Raw genomic sequence first — 26,258 nt, 5'->3', positions numbered from 1 at the left:
ACAGGTAACATAAGGTCCTGTCAAATAGATGTATTATTTGGTTTTGACAACTGTCAACTCAATTTTGTAGCATATACATTGAAAGAGTCTAGATAGTTTCATCCCCTCCCTCTACCCTTGGATTTTTTGAAGCACAATTCACACCATATCATGGCTCAGCTGGTAAAGAATCAGCCTGCAATGTGGGAGACCTGGGTTCTATCCCTGAGTTGGGAAGATTCCCTAGAGAAGGGAATGGCTACCCAGTCCAGTATTATGACCTGGAGAATCCCATGAACTCTATAGTCCATGGCGTCTCAAAGAGTTGCACACAACTGAGTGACTTTCACTTTCACTCACATCATATCACTAAATTGCTTGTTTAAAAGTTAAAATGGCTTTCTTATCCATTCGACTGCTGGTGGACATCTAGGTTGCTTCCATGTCCTGGCTATTATAAACAGTGCTGCAATGAATATTGGGGTACACGTTTCTCTTTCAATTCTGGTTTCCTCAGTGTGTATGCCCAGCAGTGGGATTGCTGGGTCATATGGTAGTTCTATTTGTAGTTTTTTAAGGAATCTCCACACTGTCCTCCATAGTGACTGTACTAGTTTGCATTCCCACCAACAGTGGAAGAGGGTTCCCTTTTCTCCACACCCTCTCCAGCATTTATTGCTTTGTAGACTTTTGGATAGCAGCCATTCTGACTGGTGTGAAATGGTACCTCATTGTGGTTTTGATTTGCATTTCTCTGATAATGAGTGATGTTGAGCATCTTGTCATGTGTTTGTTAGCCATCTGTATGTCTTCTTTGGAGAAATGTCTGTTTAGTTCTTCAGCCCATTTTTTGGTTGGTCGTTTATTTTCCTGGAATTGAGCTGCAGGAGTTGCTTGCATATTTTTGAGATTCATTCTTTGTCAGTTGTTTCGTTTGCTATTATTTTCTCCCATTCTGAAGGCTGTCTTTTCACCTTGCTTATAGTTTCCTTTGTAGTGCAGAAGCTTTTGATTTTAATTAGGTCCCATTTGTTTATTTTTGCTTTTATTTCCATGGGGGTTGATTCCAAGAATGTCTCCTCCAGTGGATAGCTGAAACTGCACAGAGTACCAAACCTTGTGCATGTTTTTTCCTGTGCTTGTCAGTTCAGTTGCTCAGTCATATATGACTCGTTGCTAATATACCAACGATAAATTTTAACTTAGAAATTAGGCACAGTAAGAGATTAAGGAAAGCTAATAATAAAATAGAACAATTATAACAACAAAAAAGAAAAAATAATTAAAATCACCTTATTGCAATATGAGAACATTTTCATCTCAATAACTATTCACTTTTGGCTTTTAAGAATTTCGTGAAATCCAAAGGACTGGGAAGTTTATGTTTTTCTATCTTGATGTAGACATTTTAATTTTTCTTACCACTTGGTGAAAGGAGCAGGTTCTAAAGGATTTCCTGGTTTCTGGTGCTCTTTCATAGTAAGTATTTTCCCACTAAAGTTTCTAATGAAAACAGAGCCCAATATTCAGAGCCTTTATAAGCTAGGTCTCTTTTAGTTTAAATGAACTTGATATTTCAATTTCATAACTTTTCCTAACTTCATCAAAGACACTTAGCTTATTTGATGAAGGCAAGTCAGATCAGGTCAATTGTGATGCAGAAAATAGCTGACTCAGGGAAAACATCTAGGAGGCAATTTAAGAAAGCCAAAAGATGCTGGTGCTATACACATGTGGCAGGAGGCTGTGTGTGGAGAAGAGATTATTTTTGGAGTTGTGAAATTATATGATTGGTCTGGAGGAAGAAAGAAATTAATAGGGGACATTTGTAGTGCTTATAAATTCTTTAATAGATGAGTATTTGCAAAGTCACTGCTCTGTCCAGTGGGAAACGGGTTCATAACTGAGCCAAAGTGACTCTCTGCCTCCAACCCAATACTTTACTTGAGTTTTCTTGCACTTTTCATGGAAAGAGCTTACTTTCAACCTCTCTTAGGGCTCTTCCTCAGCAGCTTTTCCTAGCCTTAGTGTCCTAGCTTCTTCCTTAGGAAATATTTAGTCCTGAGCAAGACACATTAGTGGAACAAGCTGATTAAATTTCGTTCTTGTTATACTCCTTTGATCAGATGTTTTTCTACTTCCTCTTTTTCTTAAGTTTCATTTCAAACTGAAAGGTGGGGATTGAGACTGCACTGTTCTTCAAAATCTTTAACTATACTGTTAGACCCAGGTCAGCAAACTGTAGCCATAGGACCAGATCAGATTCTAAAATAAGCTCACCAACAGTTTTTTTTTTTTTTTTAATGAATAAAGGTATTAGAACACAGCCCCATCCATTCATGTATATACTATCTATGACTGTTGTCAGGGCTTCCCAGGTGGCATATGGCATCTGTGTTATGCAGCATATGTTAATGATGTGAATTAATTCACATTTAGGATGCAGATATGTTGGGAGGGTACCCTTAGAACTGACAGAAGCGAATACTATTTGTTTGGTCAATAGTCTGGTTCTTGGGAACTACTATTTGGGTTCTAGTCATGTACTGCTGAGAGGACAAAGACAGCTTCAGGCTCTAGACACTTTCCCCTCCTTCACAGATGCTTATGAAGATATGTAAATCTGATATGTATGACTAGTCTGTACAAAGTGCTTCAACACAAATCCCATGTGTCATTTTTTAATGGCAACACCTCCCGAAATATCATCCTTTAAATGCCGCTGTTGCCTTGTTGTGACCATGTCTTCACTCCCTCCTCAGTCACAGATTCTAGTTGACCCATGACAAGAACTTGGAGTTCATGGGAGATAAGTGCTGAGTTCTGCCTGGGGACAGTGTGCTTGGTTGTGTTGGTGCACAGGCCCAGCACGAGTCTCTTGTTTCCTGCTGCTTGATGAATCCCTGCTTTCATGTTGATTTCTAGCTCCACCTACAACAACAATGACCACCACCACTACTACTACAACAACTACCAGCACTACTCCTACAACCACTACCACTACTCCAAGAACAGCCACTACAAGAAAGACAACTACCACCACTACTCCAAGAACCACTACCACCACCACCACTACTCCAAGAACAACCACCACTACAAGAAAGACAACCATTACTACTACTCCAACAACAACTACCACTATTACAACAACCACCACTACTACCCCCCAAACAACCACCACAACTCCAACCACAATGGTCACCACTGCTCCAACAACCACCACCACTGCTGTGCCAACAACAATCAACACCACTACTCCAACCATGACAGTCACCACTGCTCCAGTGACAGTGAGGTCCTCTACTTCTGCTCTTCCAATGCCAGCACCCACAGAGGACCTCCAGCCAGGTAAGCAAAAGTACTTTTAAGTGCAGAAGTTTTTAAAGTAAGGATACGCACCATCCAGACACGGTGTTAAGGCAGATGTACAATCTAGGGTAGGGATTCTTAACAGGTTTCCAAACCTGGCTTCACAGAATCTGTGAACCATTGCACCCTCTTATATACATCTTTTGTATCTTTAAGCATTTTCAGAGTGAGAGGGACTTATGGTTTTTACTAGATTATCAAAGGAATCATTAATAGCAAGAAAAAAAAAAAAAAGCCAGACCACTGGTCATGGACATCTAAGAAGGATGGTGCATTCAGCCCTGTTTAACATAGAATTATGAGGAAAAAATAAGAGTGCCAGAAAAGGGCCAAATGAATGAGATTCTGTCTTACAAGGAGCTCTGAATAGAGATCATTTAATCCATTTTGAAGCCAAACCCAACACTTGAGGATACGATTTCGGTGAAGTTAATGCTTACTCTGTTTCCTGTTTCAGGAAACATGCTAACTACTTTATAATTTTAAGCCCCTTAATTCTTATGACAACCCCAGGACTGATGCTAAAGCTGAAGCTCCAATGCTTTGGCCATCTTATGCAAACAGCTGACTCATTGGAAAAGACCCTGCTGCTGGGAAAGATGGAAGGCAAAAGGAGAAGAGGGTGGCAGCGAATGAGATGGGTAGACAGTATTGCTGACTCAATGGACATGAGTTTGAGCAAACTCCAGGAGACATAGAAGGACAGGGAAGCATGGCATGCTGCAGTCATGGGATTGCAAAGAGTAGGACACAACTTGGCAACTGAACAACAAAAGAAGTATAAAAAGTGAAATAATTCTGTTGTTAGGCTCTCAGATCATTATCTTGATCAGATTTATTCATGAAAATGAAATGCTTACATAGCAGGTAACTACCATAAGGACATCTATTAATATATTTCTAAGAAACAGTCAAAGGGTAATTTCTGATTTAGTTTTGTTTGTTCTTTCTGCTAGGGGTGTAAATTTTCCTCCACTAATTGAACACTACTTTTCCATTCTTGTCATTCCTATAGCTTCTTTATCTTCTCCAACTCAGACAGCAGAAAGCCAGCCTACTACCCTGTATGAAAGAAACATAACCAGCTCACCATGGCACTCTTGTTCAACAGGTAACTTCAGTTTCTTTCCTGAACACCTGGGAGCATTCAAATTTTGATAATATTAGCACATTGTTCAGAGCACATATTCTGAAATAAGACAAGCATGACTTGAATCCCAACAATGGCTATTCCATTTAGCTATGCAACTTGAACAAATGTCTTATTACGCTCTTTGAATCTGTTTTTATCCTTTGGAAAATGGAGGAAATATTACTTATTTTTACAAGCGTTCTTTGAGATAAAGATCTGGGGACACAGTTACAAGGTAAGTGATGGACTGGGAACTATGACCGTTACTTAGAATGTCCAGAAATACGTACATTTGAGTGACACAGGCAGCTTGTATGACTTGGGATCATCCACATACATATCCACATTTTGCTAAATAAAATGAATCAGCCTTGTCTTTAAACTTATTTCTAGGCATACTTCCCTGGGCAGAGCCTTAAAACAATTAAATCCAAACTGGTCCAGACTGAACTGGTCACCTGTTTATGCTTCCTCTAAGCCCCAGAAATTACACAGAGCCAGGAGGCTCCCCTGCTGCCTTGTCGAGCTTTCATTTCACATGGACACTTTGAGTTGGATTGAGGACATGGGCACCAGAGCCAAAGAGGCAGGTCCCACTAGGATTGTGCTATTCCATTCCAAAAGTCTCCCAGTTCTCCCTAGTTTGGGAAACTCCATATTCTTTTGAGATGTAAGATTAGTTTTTTTTCCTATAATGGAGAAAGATGATATTGAATTGTCATCTTTCTGAGCTAACTCTGTTACCCATGGTAGTATATTTGGAGAGTGCCACGTGTGAACCCCTTTGTAATGCAGATCTGGCTTATTTGTCCATGTGCCTGTGAAGCATCCAAACAAGGTCTGATTTTGTAAGATTTTATAAGACTTGTGCATATGATTCATCATGCTCAGGAGTTGCTATTCTGTAGCAAACACCCAGGGTAGCCTACTTTGCCAATCATTCAAGGAAGCTCTTAATTGAAAACAGACATGCAGCAGGACTCAGATAGGGACCAATTTAATTGAAATTAGCTAATAGTGACATTTGGTTTTGAAAGTGGAATCCTTGGTGTGAAGTGTTTCTTGGCACAGAAACAAGGAGAAAGCAGATAAAAATACAGGTAAGAGCAGTTGGGGCAACTGCACCCCACACTTTTAGGCTAAGAGGAAGAACAAAGTAGAAAATGGGAAATCATTCTCTGAAATATGTCACTAAAACCTGGTCAAGTAGACTTGGCAGCATGGAACAGGCATTGCAGCAGCTGTGTCCCCACGACTTCTGTGACTGCTGCCGTCTTGGCAGCATCTCTGAGGCCCTTAAGCCAAATCCTCACAGTGCCCGAGTCACACTTCAATGGGTTAAAGCCTCACAAAGCCAAGAATGTTAGTCCAGGAGGAATTTTGGTTTTCATAGGGCCTGCACCTATCTTTTCAGATGCACGTGCCAGCAAATTGTTGTGCAGTATCTCATTTAATTCTTTCAGGGCAGGTTTATTTCTTGCCATTGCCAGACTGAGGAGGACATTTAGTTCTACTTTGGAGACAAACAGCTTCCAATTCAACTGCCTGCCAATGGCAGTTTCCAGCTGCACACCCATGGGCAAGTTGTTTCATTCCTCACTACATGTTTGTAAGGAATGAAGGATAGGATATTTGGAAAATCCATTGCATGGTGTCCCTTCCCCTTTGCTCCTATTGTTATATAGCAACATAATTGTGACACCTGATATTTGTTTAATATGGTGTTAAGCACCTTACATGCATCATCTAATGTGATAACTTTATGAGATGGGTGCTATCTACAGCTTGTAGTTCAACGTTACCCCAGCTAGAAATATAAATACATATATTTACATGCATATGTATGTAATGTGTATGTAAAGGACATTTGTCAAGGTCATATTGGTAAGTGACATGTCAGCACTGAAGTCAAGTTTCATCTAACTCAAGTCCATGCTATTTTTTTGTAACATCACTCATTCTATAGCTTAAGAATTTAAGGTTATAACATAAATTATACAGAGACTAGACTGTAGACAGTGTCTGTCTCTTGAAGAAGTAGTGTCAGAATGTTTAAATTGTAGATAGAGTAATGTAAACTGTGAAAATTTAGGCGGATGTGGTTATTTTCACTACCATTAGAACATGATGGTTTTATAGCTCTGTCAGTAGTATGGGAATCTCTGAGACCTGCAGAATTTACATTGGATGGGAACATAGTGTGTGCGGTGGGAGCTGAGGATCTTGTCCTTTAGTAGAGTTGGAAACTTCCACCATTTCAGCACCTCATCTAAAATTTTGGATTAAGAAAATGGGTATAAGGATGTAAAGTGATTGTATATAATAGATACTAAGTAAAGAGAGAATCCTGTATTTGACCTATATTTGCTTAGAAGGGCCAACAGTATATGTTCTGTGGGACAAAAGAGATTTTTCAAAACATTTAAATTTGGACATTGAAAACTTTAACACAATGTATCATTTTATATTGGGAATTTAGGTAGTATAAGGTATACTGGCCTTAGGAGTGTTGTAACATTTTTTCTAAAGCACATTTGGATCAGTGTCTGGGCACACTGGCATATAATGTAGGAGTTGGATGCCACCTGTTTGAGTATCTTAGTGCATTTCACTCACATTTTGAATGTAAAACCAATGTAATGTTCATTTTGAACGGAGTGGTTCTGCTCGTTGGATGTGTAATGACTTCTGAGCACTCATTGCAAGTTTCTGAGCTGCCATGAAAATACTGATTATTTATCTGTAAGTGGTAATTTTTAACCTAGTTCTGAGAATGGGTCACTCTGACTTGTCTAAAATTGTCAGTATATTTTCTGTGAGCATGCATTTTTTTCCCGCGCCATAGGGAGAAAAAAAAGGGTCATTGTCAAAGTGTCCATGACAAAATGGTTAAGAAACACAACCTTACTACTTAAATTAATAAATTTTATTAACTTGGTGTTATTCCTGGGATGCCTACAGCATTAGGCCATATGATTATTCAACGTTCCATTCATTACCAGAATGCAGTGTGAATATATTTGGTGATTGCAGGAAAGTTCAATATCTTTTTGTAATTATTATTAATTTTCTTTCTTGTTGAGCAGATGGAAATGGCACTGTGACCCAGTCTCCAGATCCCCATTGGCATAACAATCAAACTGTAAGCATATTCCTTCCTATTTTATTAGCCTGATTCACTTATATGTCTCTTCTGGAATCAAGTTACATTTAGAGATTATTATTGTCAGACTAGTCCACAGATTGATTCTTTCTAATTTAAAAAAATAAAGGAAGAAACAATTTGACTCTTAAATAGGGATAGTTTAATTAATTTTAAAAGTCTATATAGCTGCACTCCTTTGTTAGAAATACCTGAAAAGTGATATTTTTCTCTAGCACACATATACAGCCAAGACAGAATTTCTCCTGACTATAAGATAAGAAAAAAAGAGTGAATTAATTCAGGCATAGTAACTTAACATTATATAACAAGAAAGACTTAGATCATTGTTAGAGAAATAACATGCCTTGAATTGATGTAGTGGAATGGGGGCCATCCCCACCAAAAATATTATGTCAATGAAAGTGTGGTTCCTTAAACATAGGCCCCCTAATATCCTTTTCCAATCCAATTTTCCTCCTATAGAGAAATTCTGAGGCCACTGCTGAGTCTTTCTATATATAATCCTCCCCATATGATGACACATTAAGGTCCTAAGGTCTTCAAACTCTTTGATTCTGTAATTTGTTCTTGTATTTTCCCCACAATTAGCTTGGGAAAAATCCAAGGGACTATAGTCTTATGATGTTCATCAAAGCCTCATCTTTGTGTGTAAGTTAGAAGAATTTATCAGTGAGATTTTTACTTTTGGCTCCCTTGGGAAAAACAACTTTCCTTTCACTATGTGCAATTAACTCTTAGAAGCAAAAAACATGAACAGACTCAGGTATGAGAGCAATCTTGATTGCAAGTGGTGAGAAATTGCAGCATGGACATTGTAAGAGAAATTTCAAGTTCAAGCAAAGTGGGGTTAATGTGACGTCAAATGGCCTTATGTTGCATAACTTAAGTGACAATGAGAACACTACCACGTAGGAATGATATGAAAGATTTTAATCACTCTGATGATATGGGTACTGATTGATCTGCTGGATATGGGCTGAATTTGTGGTGCTTGTTAAATAGCAGAACTGCCACCATGTAAATGTCATGTCAGTCAGACTTATGCGAGTTTTAAAAGAAGAAACACTCTGAATGAGAAGATTGTTTTTGACCTCAGTTACCTGCAAGACAGGTATATTCAGTAGCAATTAATCTCTTCTATATAATGTAAGCGATACAGAAGCAAGTTCACAATAGGTGGTAGCACAATCGTGGGATTTTTGTGTCTTGACCGTGAAGATATCAAGTGTCTCCCAAGTATCTTGAAACCAAGCAGCATATATATCCACCCAGTAGGTCAACTTCTTGAGCTGCATCTTAAGAGGAGAATGAACATATACATGAAGATATATAAAAGAAGATATACATTGCTGCTGTTTATAATCATGAAAATGTTATAAACAACCTAAAAGTTCAATAATAAGAGATTAATAACTTATCAATTAAACGTGCCCACTTATTGCCACTAAAAATGTTGTCACTTCAGTGTACTTACTGCCATGAGAAGAGAGTATCAATTGTTAAACGAAAAAACTAACTTTTCAGATAGCATTGGGACCTCCCTGACAGTCCAATCATTAAGACTTCAAGCCTCCAATGAAGTAAGTACAGGTTCGATGGCTGATTAGGGAACTAAGATTCCACATGCCAAGTAGCATTGCCAAAAATGAAAAAATATATATATTATATATAGGTTATAGATACAAGATAAAATGATGTGTACACTGTAGTATACATTGGATACGGTAACTGTGTCTGTTAAGAAAACTACTAGAAAGATAAAATTCTAAAAGAGTATATAATGAAAAATGGTAATAGTAACTATTTCTGGATGTTGAAATTATGGTTGATTTTTGTTTTCCTTTCTTTATCCTGAGTTGCACACTCAAAAATGAACTTCCAGTTTTTATGTAACATAATATTTTTTAAAAAGCAAACAAAGACTGCTTTCTGTAACCCTGTGTTCCATCTAACTGCTTTCCCTCCCACAAGTAAGGTGATAACACAGCTTTTCCCCCCCAAAGCACTGTTTTCCATTTAGGCAAGGACACCTCAGAGGCTAGATCACCCTCCTCTGTATTCCTCAGAGTGTTTATCAGGAGGTACCTGAAGTGCCTTTCCCAAGAACCCTATTTAATCTGCATTTGACAGAAAAAGAGGTTTGGAGAGGCTAAATAACTTGCTAGGGTCACAGAGCAACTAAATAAAAGTTAGTCTGGGTTTCTGACTCCAGAGATTAAACTCTTATGCAGGAGGAGACTTGAGACTTAATCTTTTTCTCTGATTTTCACTTCCTTTCTGTTAAAATACCTAGATGGTGGGACATCTTTAGAATTAGAATTAAGCTGTGTAATGGAGGCAAGCATGATGGCCTGGTATATTTTGGGTTTACTCTAGGAAGTGATGATCTGTCACACTAGGAATTTTTTTCCCAATTGCACAGCATTTTAATTGTTAAGCAGAGCCATGAATCTGAGCAGCTACTTTCATGCCCATTTATAAAGATATAGAATCTTGAATTCTAGTTCAAAAAAGTGTTTTAATTAATGGCCAGTTTCAGGAACTGATCACATTCAAATAGCACCTCCATGGCAACTTATATAGGAACAAAATTGTTTTTGATTAGTATCATGCTGCTAAGTGACTTCAGTCGTGTCCGACTCTGTGTGACCCCATAGACAGCAGCCCACCAGGCTCCCCCGTCCCTGGGATTTTCCAGGCAAGAACACTGGAGTGGGTTGCCATTTCCTTCTCCAATGCATGAAAGTGAAAAATGAAAGTGAAGTTGCTCAGTCGTTTCCGACCCTCAGCGACCCCATGGACTGCAGCCTTCCAGGCTCCTCCGTCCATGGGATTTTCCAGGCAAGAGTACTGGAGTGGGATGCCATTGCCTTCTCTGGATTAGTATCATAAGAGGATTATTTATGAAAAGAGCTTATTATTTTAAAAATATATATAAATTATAATAATAAAGTACACTCTTTTGAAGCATACAGTTTGAGCTTTAACATATCTGTACCCTTCTCTAAATACCACCGCAAGTAAGATGTAAACATTTCCACCACCCTGAAATATATTTTGAATTTTGTGTTGTCTTAGAATTTCATCATAAAGCTATAACTTTACATCATTTGGTCTTACCCCTCATGATCCAGAACTAGCCAGGGGCCAATAAACAATAATTTGTCTGGGTATATTATTTTCTGAAATATTTTCTGCCTATAATGCTAACAAGATCACTTTATTTTTCTGTTTTGTGTTTGATCTGCTGATGTTTCTGTAGATTGTAGCGCTGGCACAAGAAACATGGATGAGCAGCAACAAGGGAGTCTACATTGGAATCTCGGTTACTATTTTGGCATTGTTGGTCATGTTTGTGGTATTCTGGATTAGGAGAAGTAAGTCACCTCAGGACTGAAATATTCAGAAATATTCTTGAGCCCACAGGAGTATTCTTGAATCAACTGCATGTAGCTGTACATTCCATAAGATATCCATTTCATGTAACTTCTTTGGTTCTTACCTTGTTCTTTTTTTATTTTTTATTTATCTTAAATTTATTGTTCCATAAACATGAAGAAATAAGCACTGGTTGTGTAAAGTTGAGATTTGTAAGTCAAAAGCGACTGTAATATACAACATTTGTTCCCTCCCATTTTGTTCTTTTCCCGTTCCCTCTATAACAATTTTTTATCCCTATTGGGAGTAAAACTGTTGATGGTTTTATAACACCCACTTAATAGAAGAAGCACAAGAGACATTAGAAGGGTACATGATTTCAGAGCTAGGAGAAGAACAAAGTGTTTCACATAACAGTCATCCATGCCTCCTGGTCTCCTTCCACCAGTTGTGTGTGTATATGTGTGTAAAATCTGTCTTCTATGGGAGAAGCGCAATATTCAGGGCTTTTTTCAGTGAAATATAATGGCATTAAAGTAAGCTAGGGCATGTAGGTCAATACACTACGAAGCACAAGATACTCTATACCAAGGGGCTTACTTGGCTCCTAGAGATTCAAGAGAAGTTACCTGGAGTTATCAGGTTAGGGTCCAGATTGATTTTTTTTCTCCTTCTTTTTAAAAATATTCTTTCTTTGAAATTAATTTTTTTTGGACTCAGAGCTGTACTGATTTTGCTCATATTAAAGTAATAATCTTAATAATATACTGGTTTGGAAAAAAAATCTCATGAACTCTTTGGCTTGCATGTTTAATTTTCTCTTCACTTCCCCCTCAATTTAGGATATTTTTGCGTGGAGAACAAGGTGGAGCTACTACGGTAAGTTTGAAATGGTTTGTGTTAATAATGCCTTTGATGTTCTTACTCTAGTAAACCTAAGAAAAATTTCTCTGTCCCTCTCCTCTTTTCCTTCTGAGTTCTCCATTTTATACTCTGGATCCTGGAAAATCTACTATATAGAGCACCTCCATTGCTGTTCAACCTTGCAGTGATGATTTTAGCATCTCTATGCTGCTGCTTCTAAATTGCTTCAGTCGTGTCTGACTCTGTGCAACCCCATAGATGGCAGCCCACCAGGCTCCTCCTTCCCTGGGATTCTCCAGGCAAGAATACTGGAGTGGGTTGCTATTTCCTTCTCCAAGCATCTCTATATTTCTCTGGAATTGTGTCATAACTGCTAAAGAAATAACACCTCAAACCTTATCTCTTAGAGCAAGAGAACTAAATTGCAGATATTGTTTCAGGGGTCATTTGAATGGGTTGTTTAGTTTGTTATTTGATTTCATTCAGTGCTTTGTTTATTGCATGTCTATTGAATCTCTATTATATTCCGAAAAGATGAGCAGAACAGACAGAAAACATATAAATGAATAAGCAGGGCCTTATAGAACTTCCAGAGAAATACCATGGAGAATACTGAATCAGGGCAGTAGGCTATGTGAGTGAGCCCCAAAGAAGCAGAAGGCAGCTCTGCAAAAATCTGCAGGAAGACACCTCCAGGCTGAAGACCCGCAAAGGCAGGGGATAGGGACATGCCTCCAGCTCCCCATGGTTCCCACCATCCCCTATTATTCCATACCCAGACTGCTGTGTTCATTTACATTAGTTGTCTGGCCTCACAGGCATTTCAATTTACAGTTTTTGCAAATTTACCCTTTCACCCAATAAAAAATTAAATCTTCTTTGTATGCATCCCTGCAGTCATTTTCCCAAGCATCTGTAAAGGTCAGAAACCAGTACCTACTTCCAGCAAAACAAACTGCTTCATCTGGTCCAGCTTGGGCTTTAAGCCAAGTCTTTCTTTGTTCCAAATTTGTCCCTCTTTAACTGCCATCCATTATTCTTAGTTCTCTTTCATTGGATGTTTGTACCCAATCTTTCCTACATCTGAGTTAATCACATGAGCCAGTCCACAAAATACGCCTTGAATAATCTCCAGCATATTGCAAGTGTTCCATAGATGCTGGATTTTATTATTGCAAACATGACCTTCCCAGCAATAAACCTGTGAGACAGGCAGTAGTATTATTCTCAGTTTACTAATTAGAAAACAGGTTTAGAAATGTTAAGTGACGTCCAAGGTCACACCACACAGGAGGTCTCTTTAGAGTCCATAACCAGAATTTTAGGAGTTTTTGACTGTCAGCTTCCAAGAGTGGAAAAAAAAAAAGTAATCCCTACAGACAGAAAAGCATGAATGATAACATCTTTTAGCTTATTTTTGTTCTTTCAATGTTTACTTCTTTAAAGTTTCAGTTTTCAATCACTTAATTAGAAAAGAAAATATTTGTTGTAGAAGATGCTGTATAATATAGGGAAGCAAACAAAACAAAAACAAAAAGGCGTATTTCCTCATGATGTTATTTTTGGAGGCAGCTATATCACATTGACTCATTTTGAGCTCTGATACCTAACCTGTTTCCACACATGTATGACTAATCTACTTAAAGATCAGAGCAGAGTGATGATTCATTGCATTTCATTTCATTTCTGGGCAGGCTTGGGTAACAAAAATAGTGTCTACGGACAACTTCTACAAAAGCATTGATATCAAAACCCCACAAATGACCTTTGTGTACACTTGATGTGTGAGCATTCATGTTATAAAACTCATCTAACCCATGGCTTTCTAATTTTGACTGTTAAGGCAGGGTGTGATTTTTGACTCTGTAATCTAGAACACTCTTAGGTGAAGCAATTGTATTTTACTACATCTGATATGCTCTGATATTTTGTATACTTATATATATTTATCTTAAATACAGGATACATACCACTAAATAACATCGCTAAAGGGTCACAGTCCTCTGGTAGAAAAACACCAGCCAAACCATTTCCTGGCCATCTTTGAGACTGTGCATCCTGGTTTAATACTTCAATTTGATGTGTGGTATTTGTCTTCTTAGATTATAAATTTTTGTGTTCTATTGCATGAGTGTCTTGAAAGAGACCAGTGTGAGTTTTTTGAAACCAAAAGGTGTGACTTTCTACCTCCTTATTAAAAATAATTTCCTGTAACTTCATATTCACAATTCTGGAAGCTTCTATTCATTTCATAGGATGTTTGAATGAGGCTCTGAGAAATGCAAATACCCAGGCTTGAATGAATATAAACAAATATGCTGCTCATACCTGAGAATTGATCCTCTTTTTCTTACTCATGTTATTGTTTCTACAGTGTGATTCCATTGAAAGATTCTCGCATTGGAGCTTTGAAAAATGCAGCTCTGAAGCCTATCCAAGCAGAAGACAATATCTGCATTATTGATGACTCTCACTAAGTCCTGGATCCAGATTCTAAAGTGCTATGCCTTGACTGTAGCAGACAGTGACCAGACACCGTGTCAGAGTCCTCTGAATCAGCTGCAGAATTTTTCAGTCAGTTTCCCATGGCATTCCTCTGAGTAAGGGACACTGGATAGAGTGATGCTAGCTCAACTGTGTAAAGTCAACCTCTGTCACAGAGTCCTAATTTTTTATATTAAATTGGTTCAAACTTTCTGATCATTGCAAAGGTCTCTTCAAAACATGAAACATACTTCTTAGAATTGTACATTTTCTTTAGACCTCATGAATCCTGTTTTCCATCAAGAATTCTCATTGGGAAGATAGAAAAAAAACATTTCTACCTCAGTTACCAAGGCTGCCAAGAATACCTGAATACAACAGAATCAGGACATCTAATCTGGGACTTTAAGGACTTAACATGCAAGCACTTCATGATTGTCCTTTTTTTTTTTTTTTTTTTTTAATCAACTGACTCCAAATGTGATATTGCTTAGGGTCCCCAAGGTTTCAAATCATGGTGTGTACAGGTTTTTATTCACCCAATGGAAAAATGGCAGTGAGCAGTCAGAATGGCTGCGATCCAAAAGTCTACAAGCAATAAATGCTGGAGAGGGTGTGGAGAAAAGGGAACCCTCTTACACTGTTGGTGGGAATGCAAACTAGTACAGCCACTATGAAGAACAGTGTGGAGATTCCTTAAAAAACTGGAAATAGAACTGCCTAATGACCCAGCAATCCCACTGCTGGCCATACACACTGAGGAAACCAGAATTGAAAGAGACACGTGTACCCTAGTGTTCATCGCAGCACTGTTTATAATATCCAGGACATGGAAGCAACCTAGATGTCCATCGGCAGATGAATGGATAAGAAAGCTGTGGTACATATACACAATAGAGTATTACTCAGCCATTAAAAAGAGTACATTTGAATCAGTTCTAATGAGGTGGATGAAACTGGAGCCTATTATACAGAGTGAAGTAAGCCAGAAAGAAAAACACCAATACAGTGTACTAATGCATATATATATGGAATTTAGAAAGATTGTAACAATAACCCTGTATACGAGACAGCAAAAGAGACACTGATGTACAGAACAGTCTTTTACTCTGTAGGAGAGGGCGAGGGTGGGATGATTTGCGAGAATGGCATTGAAACATGTATAATATATATGAAATGAGTTTCCAGTCCAGGTTCGATGCACGATACTGGATGCTTGGGGCTGGTGCACTGGGACGACCCAGAGGGATGGTAAGGGGAGGGAGGAGGGAGAAGGGTTCAGGATGGGGAACAGTGTATACCTGTAGCGGATTCATGTTGATAAATGGCAAAACCAATACAATATTGTAAAGTTAAAAAAAAATGAAAAAAAAAAAAAGAAAAATGGCAGTGAGTGTAATTTTGCCATTATAGACAAATTTGGTTTCTCAGGGTTCTGGAAATACAAGGCATTGAATGCTTTCTTTGGGAGGAGGATGGTATTGTAGCAGTTAGCAGAAGCAATGGTATTGAGTAGACCATGAAGACACCAGGAGAAGAAAATCAATTGCCATATAATTTATGATATTTTTGCTACATCAGTGCCACAGTTCTTGGTGCTTATGTTGACAACTGGAAGGCTCTGATTTTTAGAACCAGGCAGAGCATAAATAAAAAAAATACAAGGAAAAAAGAGATGGAAGGAGTAGCAAAGAGGCTTTCTGTTTTAGAAAATAGAGTTTGCAAAAAAAAAAAAAGAAAATAGAGTTTGCAAATATAATAGTATTGTTTGATAGTGTTACCAGTTTCTACAAAATGCTAAATTGTCCTCAAACCACTTTGATTTTTAAAATTGTTTTGGAAGGATAAAAGGTCTTTTTCATATTGAATCAATACCTGTGTTATATTTCTTTTTCACAACTCAATTAAACTTTGGTTTTCCCAGAAGAATTAGACAAAGGCTAAATGTAAGGATAATTTTAATCATTTAGAATAATTTCTACATGAACAGCTAAAAGACTGGAGATTAATTTCACTTTGAGTAAACCCTGAAATAACTCATGCTTGAGTAATTTGGGGGAAATTCAGAGGTACTCACACCAAAGTGGTCCATGAGGGCTGGATGCTTGTTTTTTTTTTTTTTTAAATAAATTTATTTATTTTAATTGGAGGCTTATTACTTCACAATATTGTAGTGGTTTTGCCATACATTGGCATGAATTTGCCATGGGTGTACATGTGCTCCCCATCTTGACCCCCCTCCCACCTTCCTCCCCATCCCATCCCTCTGGGTCATCCCAGCACCAGCCCCGAGCATCCTGTATCATGCATCGAATCTGCACTGGTGATTCATTTCACATAAGATAATATACATAGTTCATTGCCATTCTCCCAAATCATCCCACCCTCACCCTCTCCCACAGAGTCCAAAAGACTGTTCTATACATCTGTGCCTCTTTTGCTGTCTTGCATATAGGGTTATTGTTACCATCTTTCTAAATTCCATATATATATGCATTAGTATACTGTATTGGTGTTATTCTTTCTGGCTTACTTCACTCTGTATAATAGGCTCCAGTTTCATCCACCTCATTAGAACTGATTCAAATGTATTCTTTTTAATGGCTGAGTAATACTCCATTGTGTATATGTACCATTGCTTTCTTATCCATTCATCTGCCGATGGACATCTAGGTTGCTTCCAAGTCCTGGCTGTTATAAACAGTGCTGCGATGAACACTAGGGTACACGTGTCTCTTTCAATTCTGGTTTCCTCAGTGTGTATGGCCAGCAGTGGGATTGCTGGGTCATTAGGCAGTTCTATTTCCAGTTTTTTAAGGAATCTCCACACTGTTCTTCATAGTGGCTGTACTAGTTTGCATTCCCACCAACAGTGTAAGAGGGTTCCCTTTTCTCCACACCCTCTCCAGCATTTATTGCTTGTAAACTTTTGGATTGCAGACATTCTGACTGGTGTGAAATGGTACCTCATTGTGGTTTTGATTTGCATTTATCTGATAATGAGTGATGTTGAGCATCTTTTCATGTGTTTGTTAGCCATCTGTATGTCTTCTTTGGAGAAATGTCTGTTTAGTTCTTTGGCCCATTTTTTGGTTGGGTTGTTTATTTTCCTGGAATTGAGCTGCAGGTGTTGCTTGTATATTTTTGAGATTAATTCTTTGTCCGTTGTTTCGTTTGCTATTATTTCCTCCCATTCTGAAGACTGTCTTTTCACCTTGCTTATAGTTTCCTTTGTTGTGCAGAAGTTTTTAATTTTAATTAGGTCCCATTTGTTTGTTTTTGCTTTTATTTCCAATATTCTGGGAGGTGTGTCATAGAGGATCCTGCTATGATTTATGTTGGAGAGTGTTTTGCCTATGTTCTCCTCTAGGAGTTTTATAGTTTCTGGTCTTATATTTAGATCTTTAATCCATTTTGAGTTTATTTTTTTTGCATGGTGTTATAAAATGTTCTAGTTTCATTCTTTTACAAGTGGTTGACCAGTTTTCTCTGCACCACTTGTTAAAGAGATGTCTTTTCTCCATTGTATATTCTTTCCTCCTTTGTCGAAGAGAAGGTGACCACAGGTGTGTGGATTTATCACCGGGCTTTCTATTTTGTTCCATTAATCTATATTTCTGTCTTTGTGCCAGTACCATACTTTCTTGGTGAATGTGGCTTTGTAGTAGAGCCGAAAATCAGGCAGGTTGATTCCTCCTGTTCCATCCTTCTTTTCAAGATTGTTTTGGCTCTTTGAGGTTTTTTGTATTTCCATACAAATTGTGAAATTATTTGTTCTAGTTCTATGAAAAGTACCATTGGTAGCTTGATAGGGATTGCATTGAATCTATAGATTGCTTTGTTTAGTATACTCATTTTCACTATATTGATTCTTCTAATCATCTGTGTTCATCTATGAACATGGTATATTTCTCCATCTGTTAGTGTCCTCTTTGATTTCTTTCACCAGTGTTTTGTAGTTTTCTATATATAGGTCTTTTGTTTCTTTATGTAGTTATTTTCCTAAGAATTTTATTCTTTTCGTTGCAATGGTGAATGGAATTGTTTCCTTAATTTCTCTTTCTGTTTTCTCATTATTAGTGTATAGGAATGCAAGGGATTTCTGTGTGTTGATTTTATATCCTACAACTTTACTATATTCATTGATTAGCTCTAGACATTTTCTGGTGGAGTCCTTAGGGTTTTCTATATAGAGGATCATGTCATCTGCAAACAGTGAGAGTTTTACTTCTTTTCCAACTTGGATTCCTTTTATTTCTTTTTCTGCTCTGATTGCTGTGGCCAAAACTTCCAGAAGTATGTTGAATAGTAGTGGTGCGAGTGGGCACCCTTGTCTTGTTCCTGACTTTAGGGGAAACGCTTTCAATTTTTCACCATTGAGGATAATGTTTGCTGTGGGTTTGTCATATATAGCTTTTATTATGTTGAGGTATGTTCCTTCTATTCCTGCTTTCTGAAGAGTTTTTATCATAAATGGATGTTGAATTTTGTCAAAGGATTTCTCTGCATCTATTGAGATAATCGTATGGCTTTTATTTTTCAATTTGTTAATGTGGTGTATTACATTGATTGATTTGCAAATATCGAAGAGTCTTTGCATCCCTGGGAGAAAGCCCACTTGGTCATGGTGTATGATCTTTTTAATGTGTTGTTGGATTCTTATTGCTAGAATTTTGTTAAGGAGTTTTGCATCTATGTTCATCGGTGATATTGACCTGTAGTTTTCTTTTTTGTGGCATCTTTGTCAGGTTTTGGTATTAAGGTGATGGTGGCCTCATAGAATGAGTTTGGAAGTTTACCTTCCTCTGCAATTTTCTGGAAGAGTTTGAGCAGGATAGGTGTTAGCTCTTCTCTAAATTTTTGGTAGAATTCAGCTGTGAAGCCATCTGGACCCAGGCTTTTGTTTGCTGGAAGATTTCTGATTACAGTTTCAATTTCCATGCTTGTGATGGGTCTGTTAAGATTTTCTATTTCTTCCTGGTTCAGTTTTGGAAAGTTGTACTTTTCTAAGAATTTGTCCATTTCTTCCAAGCTGTCCATTTTATTGGCATATAGTTGCTGATAGTAGTCTCTTATGATCCTTTGTATTTCTGTGTTGTCTGTTGTGATCGCTCCATTTCCATTTCTAATTTTATTGAGTTGATTTTTCTCCCTTTGTTTCTTGATGAGTCTGGCTAATGGTTTGTCGATTTTATTTATTCTTTCAAAGAACCAGCTTTTGGCTTTGTTGGTTTTTGCTATGGTCTCTTTTGTTTCTTTTGCATTTATTTCTGCCCTAATTTTTAAGATTTCTTTCCTTCTGCTAACCCTGGGGTTCTTCATTTCTTCCTTTTCTAGTTGCTTTAGGTGTAGAGTTAGGTTATTTATTTGACATCTTGTTGTTTCCTGAGGTATGTCTGTATTGCTATGAACCTTCCCTTTAGCATTGCTTTTACACTATCCCACAGGTTTTGGGTTGTTGTGTTTTCATTTTCATTCATTTCTATGCATATTTTTATTTCTTTTTTTATTTCTTCTGTGATTTGTTGGTTATTCAGCAGCGTGTTGTTTAGCTTCCATATGTTGGAATTTTTAATAGTTTTTCTCCTGTAGTTGACATCTAATCTTAATGCATTGTGGTCAGAAAAGATGCTTGAAATGGTTTAAATTTTTTTGAATTTACCAAGGCTAGACTTATGGCCCAGGATGTGATCTATCCTGGAGAAGGTTCCATGTGCACTTGAGAAAAGGATGAAATTCATTGTTTTGGGGTGCAATGTCCTATAGATCTTTAGGTCGTATAGATCAGTTAGGTCTAACTGGTCTATTGTATCATTTAAAGTTTGTGTTTCCTTGTTAATTTTCTGTTTATTTGATCTATCCATAGGTGTGAGTGGGGTATTAAAGTCTCCCTCTGTTATTGTGTTACTGTTAATTTCCCTTTCATACTTGTTAGCATTTGTCTTAAATATTGTGGTGCTCCTACGTTGGGTGCACATATATTTACAATTGTTATATCTTTTTCTTGGATTGATCCTTTGATCATTATGTAGCATCCTTCTTTGTTTCCTTTCACAGCCTTTGTTTTATAGTCTATTTTATCTGATATGAGTATTGCTACTCCAGCTTTCTTTTGGTCTCTATTTGCATGGAATATCTTTTTCCAGCCTTTCACTTTTAGTCTGTATGTGTCCATTGTTTTGGGGTGGGTCTCTTGTAGACAACATATATAGGGGTCTTGTTTTTGTATCCATTCAGCCAGTCTTTGTCTTTTGATTGGGGCATTCAAAGCATGTACATTTACGGTAATTATTGATAACTATGATCCCAATGCCATTTACTTTGTTGTTTTGGGTTAGAGTTTATACACCCTTTCTGTGTTTTCTGTCTAGAGAAGATCCTTTAGCATTTGTTGGAGAGCTGGTTTGGTGGTGCTGAATTCTCTGAGCTTTTGCTTGTCTGTAAAGCTTTTGATTTCTCCTTCATATTTGAATGAGATCCTTGCTGGGTACAGTAATCTGGGCTATAGGTTTTTCTCTTTCATCACTTTAAGTATGCCCTGCCGTTCCCTTCTGGTCTGAAGAGTTTCTATTGAAAGATCAGCTGTTATCCTTATGGGAATCCCCTTTTGTGTAATTTGTTGTTTTTCCCTTGCTGCTTTTAATATTTGTTCTTTGTGTTTGATCTTTGTTAATTTGATTAATATGTGTCTTGGGGTGTTTCGCCTTGGGTTTATCCTGTTTGGGAGTCTCTGGGTTTCTTGGACTTGGGTGACAATTTCCTTCCCCATTTTAGGGAAGTTTTCAACTATTATCTCCTCAAGTATTTTCTCATGGTCTTTCTGTTTGTCTTCTTCTTCTGGGACTCCTATGATTCGAATGTTGGGGTGTTTAACATTGTCCCAGAGGTCTCTGAGTTTGTCCTCACTTCTTTTAATTCTTTTTTCTTGTTTCCTCTCTGTTTCATTTAATTCCAACATTCTATCTTCTACCTTACTTATCCTATCCTCTGCCTCCATTATTCTACTGTTGGTTCCCTCCAGAGGGCTTTTGATCTCATTTATTGCTTTATTCATTATATATTGACTCTTTTATTTCTTCCAGATCCTTATTCAACATTTCTTGCATCTTCTCAATCCTAGTCTCCAGGCTATTTATCTGTGATTCCATTTTGTTTTCAAGATTTTGGATCATTTTCATTATCATTATTTGGAATTCTTTATCAGGTAGATTCCCTATCTCGTCCTCTTTTGTTTAGTTTGATGGGGATTTATCCTGTTCCTTTACCTGCAGAGTATTTCTCTGCCTTTCATCTTGTTTATATTGGTGTGTTTGGGGTGGCCTTTCCATGTTCTGGCAGTTTGTGGTTCCTCTTTATTGTGGAGGTTCCTCACTGTGGGTGGGGTTTGATGCGTGGCTTGTCAAGGTTTCCTGGTTAGGGAAGCTTGTTTCAGTGTTCTGGTGGGTGGAGCTGGATTTCTTCTCTCTGGAGTGCAATAAAGCATCCAGTAGTGAGTTATGCGATGTCAGTGGGTTTGGAGTGACTTTGGGCAGCCTGTATATTGAAGCTCAGGGCTATGTTCCTGTGTTGCTGGAGAATTTGTGTGGTATGTCTTTCTCTGGAGCTTCTTGGCCCTTGGGTGGTGCTTGGTTTCTGTGTAGTATGGAGGCTTTTGATGAGCTCTTATTTATTAATGCTCCCTGGAGTCAGAATGTCTTTGGTGTTTTCAGGATTTTGACTTAAGCCTCCTGCCTCTGGTTTTCAGTCTTATTCTTACAGTAGCCTGAAGACTTCTCCATCTATACAGCACCAATGATAAAACATCTAGGTTAATGATGAAAAGTTTCTCCATAGTGAGGGTCACCCAGAGAGGTTCACAGAGTTACATGGAGAAGAGAAGAGGGAGGAGGGGGATAGAGGTGACCAGGAGGAGAAGAGGTGGAATCAAAAGGGGAGAGAGCAAGCTAGCTGGTAATCACTTCCTATTGCTCTCCACAGTCTGGATCCCTCAGAGATGTTCATGGAGTTACACAGAGAAGAGAAGAGGGAGGTAGGACACAGAGGTGGCCAGGAGGATAATAGGGGGAATCAAAAGGAGAGAGACAGATCCAGTCAGTAATCAGTTCCCTAACTAAGTGTTCTCCGCAGGCCAGAACACACAAAGAGATTCACAGAGTTGGGTAGAGAAGAGAAGGGGAAGGGAGGAGATAGAGGTGACCTGGTGGAAAAAAAGGAGAGCCTAAAGTGGCGAGAGAGCAATGAGGCCAATAATCTCACTCCGAAGTAAAAATGGGTACTGAAGATTGGGTTCTTAAAGGTACAAAATTGATAACAAATACCAAAAAGCAAAGATTAAAAATCTAGAGTAGAGGTTAGATTCTCAAAAATACAATATTAAAAAAACAAAACAAAGTCACAAAATTATAAAATATACATATATGAAGTTTGCTTTAAAAATAGGGTCTTTTTTTTTTTTTTTGCAAGGTAATAGTAGGTAATAAAAATGAAAATTAAATGAGTAATAGAGGAGTTAAAAATTTTTAAAAATTTAAGAAAATTTATAAAATTATAATAGTATAAAACATATCTAGGACTTTCTCTGGAGCTGTTGCATACAGTTTGGGGCAGTTCATTTTCAGATAGTTCCTTGGTCTGGCTTATACTTCTTCAAGATCTATAGGCCTCTTCTTATGTAGTTGGTGCTAACTACAGGGTTTTAATCTATTGCACCTCTCACTTCCAAAGCAGTTCCCTCTGTTTATTTTAGCTTCTTCTGTTTGCTGGTCTCTTCAGTGTCTAATTTCCACCCTGACACAAGGGGCAGGTGGAGGTCACTTTTCTTAGGCTCACTTGTTCAGTCGTGCTGTGGGGAGGGAGGAACACTGCAAACAAATATTACTGGCATGTGTGGGGAGTGCTTGCAGTGTCTCGGCCACACTGGGTTTGCCCCGGCTCACAGCGTGTGTGCTTTCCCAGTCTACACTGCTCAGGCTCTAGGTTGCTCTGCCAGGAACTGTCTGTGGCAGGCCCTGGGTTGCAAGCACTTTCCAGGTCTAAGCCGCTCAGGTTCAGGTTCTCGGGTAGTCCACCAAGGCCCAGACTAGGTTGGGCCTGCGTTTTGTGCCCTTCCCAGGTCCAAGCAGCTCAGGTGACCAGGTGTTTGGTGAGCGCAGTCCCTGCCCCCTGACCATTGGAGGCTGCGTCTTATCGCCTCCCCGTCCGCCGCTCAGTTTTCTGGGTGTACAGCGGCCGCACCTTCTCAGGTGAGCCGTGTGTCTCTTCTGGGAAGCTGATCTCTGGTTGTGATCCTCCCAGTGGATTGACCATTCAAAATCCCAAGAAGTCTTGGTTAGCAGTGAAGCCTTCTTGCAGTTTGGTAGAGGATGCCTCTCTGGGGTCGCGATTGCCCCCTTCCGGCTCTGGCTGCCCTCCCCTGCTTGTCTCCGGTGGGGGATGGGCCGGTCCGCAGCTGGCTAATTCTGCTCAGTCCTTTGTTCTGTGAGCGGGCCTGGTGATGTCTTAGGTTAAGGCTTTTTGCAGGATAGCTATCCCACAGAATGGGAAGCTATCTCAAGTTAGTTCCCTCAGATTGCCCTCGGGGCATTCAGGCCCAGTCCTTACCTGAAGCAATGCAGCCTGCACCTCCCTGTCCAGCCCCTGCTTGCTCGTGGCTTATAGAGCATCTGGGTTGCTTCTCTGCTGGGACTTTCAGTTAGGCACATAATCTCCTTTTGAAGAAAATGGGCTGCCTTTCTGGGTGCCTGATGTCCTATGCCAGGATTTAGAAGTTTTGTGGAATTTGCTCAGCATTCAAATGTTCTTTTGATGAATTTGTGGGGAAGAAAGTGGTTTCCCCATCCTATTCTTCTGACATCTTAGACCAAATAGAACATCTAATCATCATGGCTCTATATGATCTATAACCAGTATTTATTAGAGCTAAAACCTGAAATGTTGTAATATCAATAGGTAATATTTACATTTACGTGTACTACTAGTTCATTCTTTATGAAATTTTGGGTTAATGTTTTATCTCTACCTATAAATGTAAATTCCATAGAAAATCAGGAACTTATCAGCGCATTAACAACTGTATCCCCTAGTGCACACCTGATTCTTCGTACACACTTCATAAATATTTGAGGATTGAATGGATAAATGTTCCTTACAGCAGCCCTGTGAGAGAAGAGTACTTATTCCTATTGTATAGATGAGGACCCTAACACCCTAAGTTTACTAATATACAGCTTCCAGGAGCTTTTTGTGTTTTGTTCACTGTTGTACCTCTTGATGCATGGGCTCAGTGTGTAACACACTAAATAGTTCTTGAATAAATAAATGGAAAAGGCCCCAACTTAGCCTAGATCATATGGATGGTAAGCAACAGAGGTAGAATTCAAACTCAAGTCTCATTGGATCCATAACACATTCCTTTTACTTTTTGGAATTGTTTAAAACCCACATAATAATGGAAATAACAGTGCAGTTAGAGCATGTTATTTGATATTTTGTCACATATACCTTGTTTCTCTCTTTACGTATACAATTTTTTTTTTTCTGAACCATTTGTACAGGTGTTTCAGACATCTTGACACTACACATAAACACTTTAGTCTGCACTTCCTCAGAATAAGTATATTCTCTTAGATAACACAATTCCACTTTTATACCTAAGAAATTTCAGATTAATTTGAATTTGTACAGAATATTCCCCAGATTATTTCATTGTTATTTTATGTTTTCCCTTCCTATTCAGAACCTGATCAAGGATCATATACTGCCTTGGTTGCTAACTCTTCAGCAAAGCCCGTTCTCTCAATTCTATTACATGTTGTCCAGAAAATGCTTAACTCAACTACAATACTTTATTCCCACAGTCTCATCACTTTGGCCAACCTTTCTCCTTCAGGGTTGGCAAATACAGCAGCAGAGGGGATGCACCCAGAGGAAAACATCTGTATCATTGAGGAAAATGTATATGAAGTGGAGGATCCATACGAATGTGACTGCTCTGTCAACAGTGGGCAGCAATCCTAACAACCTCTGGGCTGCTGTCACCTTTCAACGCCACCAGATTCAACCACTTCATTTAGGGGCTTGCTGTTGTCTTCTTTGAAGACATGAGATGGCTCAGCTGACTGATTTGAGACATTCTGCCCTTGGCCACTGAGCAGAGTTTTTCCATATTTTAAAGATAACTAGCTCACTTGAGGATTGAACTGGGACCTATGTGGTAATACACAGGCACTACATTGCCTCTGCGTTCCATCCACCCAACTCAGAGACTGCTAATTGGGACATTAGAGCTCCAGTGGGCTTTTATAGAGAATAAGAATCCTTAATATGGGATCTCTGGAATTCTAGATATTCAATTACCTGGTGTGTCCATGAAACTCCTGAAAATACAGGGGAAATTACATGCTGAGATATATGTGTGTCTTTTTCAATACAGGAAGTCTAAAGTGACCACTGATTCTCAAAGACCTCTGCGATCCATAGAAGGGGTTAGGAAACTACTGGAGTAGGACTAGGTGGTCTTGATGTCCTCAAAGCCTCAAGGTTTATACTTCTTTGAATGTTGACTCTGCAACAGTAAGTGCCAATGCACAGCTCTCCTTGGCCTCAGTTAAGAAGATGGCCCAGCAAGGCCTGTGGTGTGGCAGATGCTCCTGGAGAAAAAGGAAGTACACTCAGGGTGTATTGACCAGTTTTGCTTGGGTTGTACTCAAAGGGAAAGATCTCTAACTGACTTCTCCATTCATGGAGAGAAATGGAGCAGTGTTTTTCATAAAAGAAGGAGCAGGAGTGGGACACAAATTCTGTTCCCTGGTGGAAAGTAGGTGAAGGTGTCTAGCTGTCTTTATTTGTCAGAGTCAGATCCCTTCGTGCTTTAACAATGGTCCTTAA

At 38.6% G+C, this 26,258-nt stretch overlaps 1 protein-coding gene across 1 annotated transcript; it reads left to right on the top strand.

Annotated features, from left to right (window-relative positions):
• The first annotated feature begins 2,880 nt into the window (after positions 1-2,880).
• On the top strand, positions 2,881-14,585 carry LOC129636805 (hepatitis A virus cellular receptor 1-like). The gene is made up of 6 exons (XM_055560517.1): positions 2,881-3,327; positions 4,364-4,459; positions 7,567-7,622; positions 10,909-11,023; positions 11,867-11,903; positions 14,263-14,585. The coding sequence occupies exons 1-6, from the start codon at positions 2,922-2,924 to the stop codon at positions 14,363-14,365; spliced, it is 813 nt and encodes a 270-aa protein (XP_055416492.1). The 5' UTR covers positions 2,881-2,921; the 3' UTR covers positions 14,366-14,585.
• Positions 14,586-26,258: the final 11,673 nt, after the last annotated feature.

The sequence above is a fragment of the Bubalus kerabau genome, chromosome 1, assembly GCF_029407905.1.
Source record: "Bubalus kerabau isolate K-KA32 ecotype Philippines breed swamp buffalo chromosome 1, PCC_UOA_SB_1v2, whole genome shotgun sequence".
Classification (NCBI taxonomy): Eukaryota; Metazoa; Chordata; class Mammalia; order Artiodactyla; family Bovidae; genus Bubalus; species Bubalus kerabau.
This window is presented reverse-complemented; position numbering and strand designations above follow the sequence as displayed.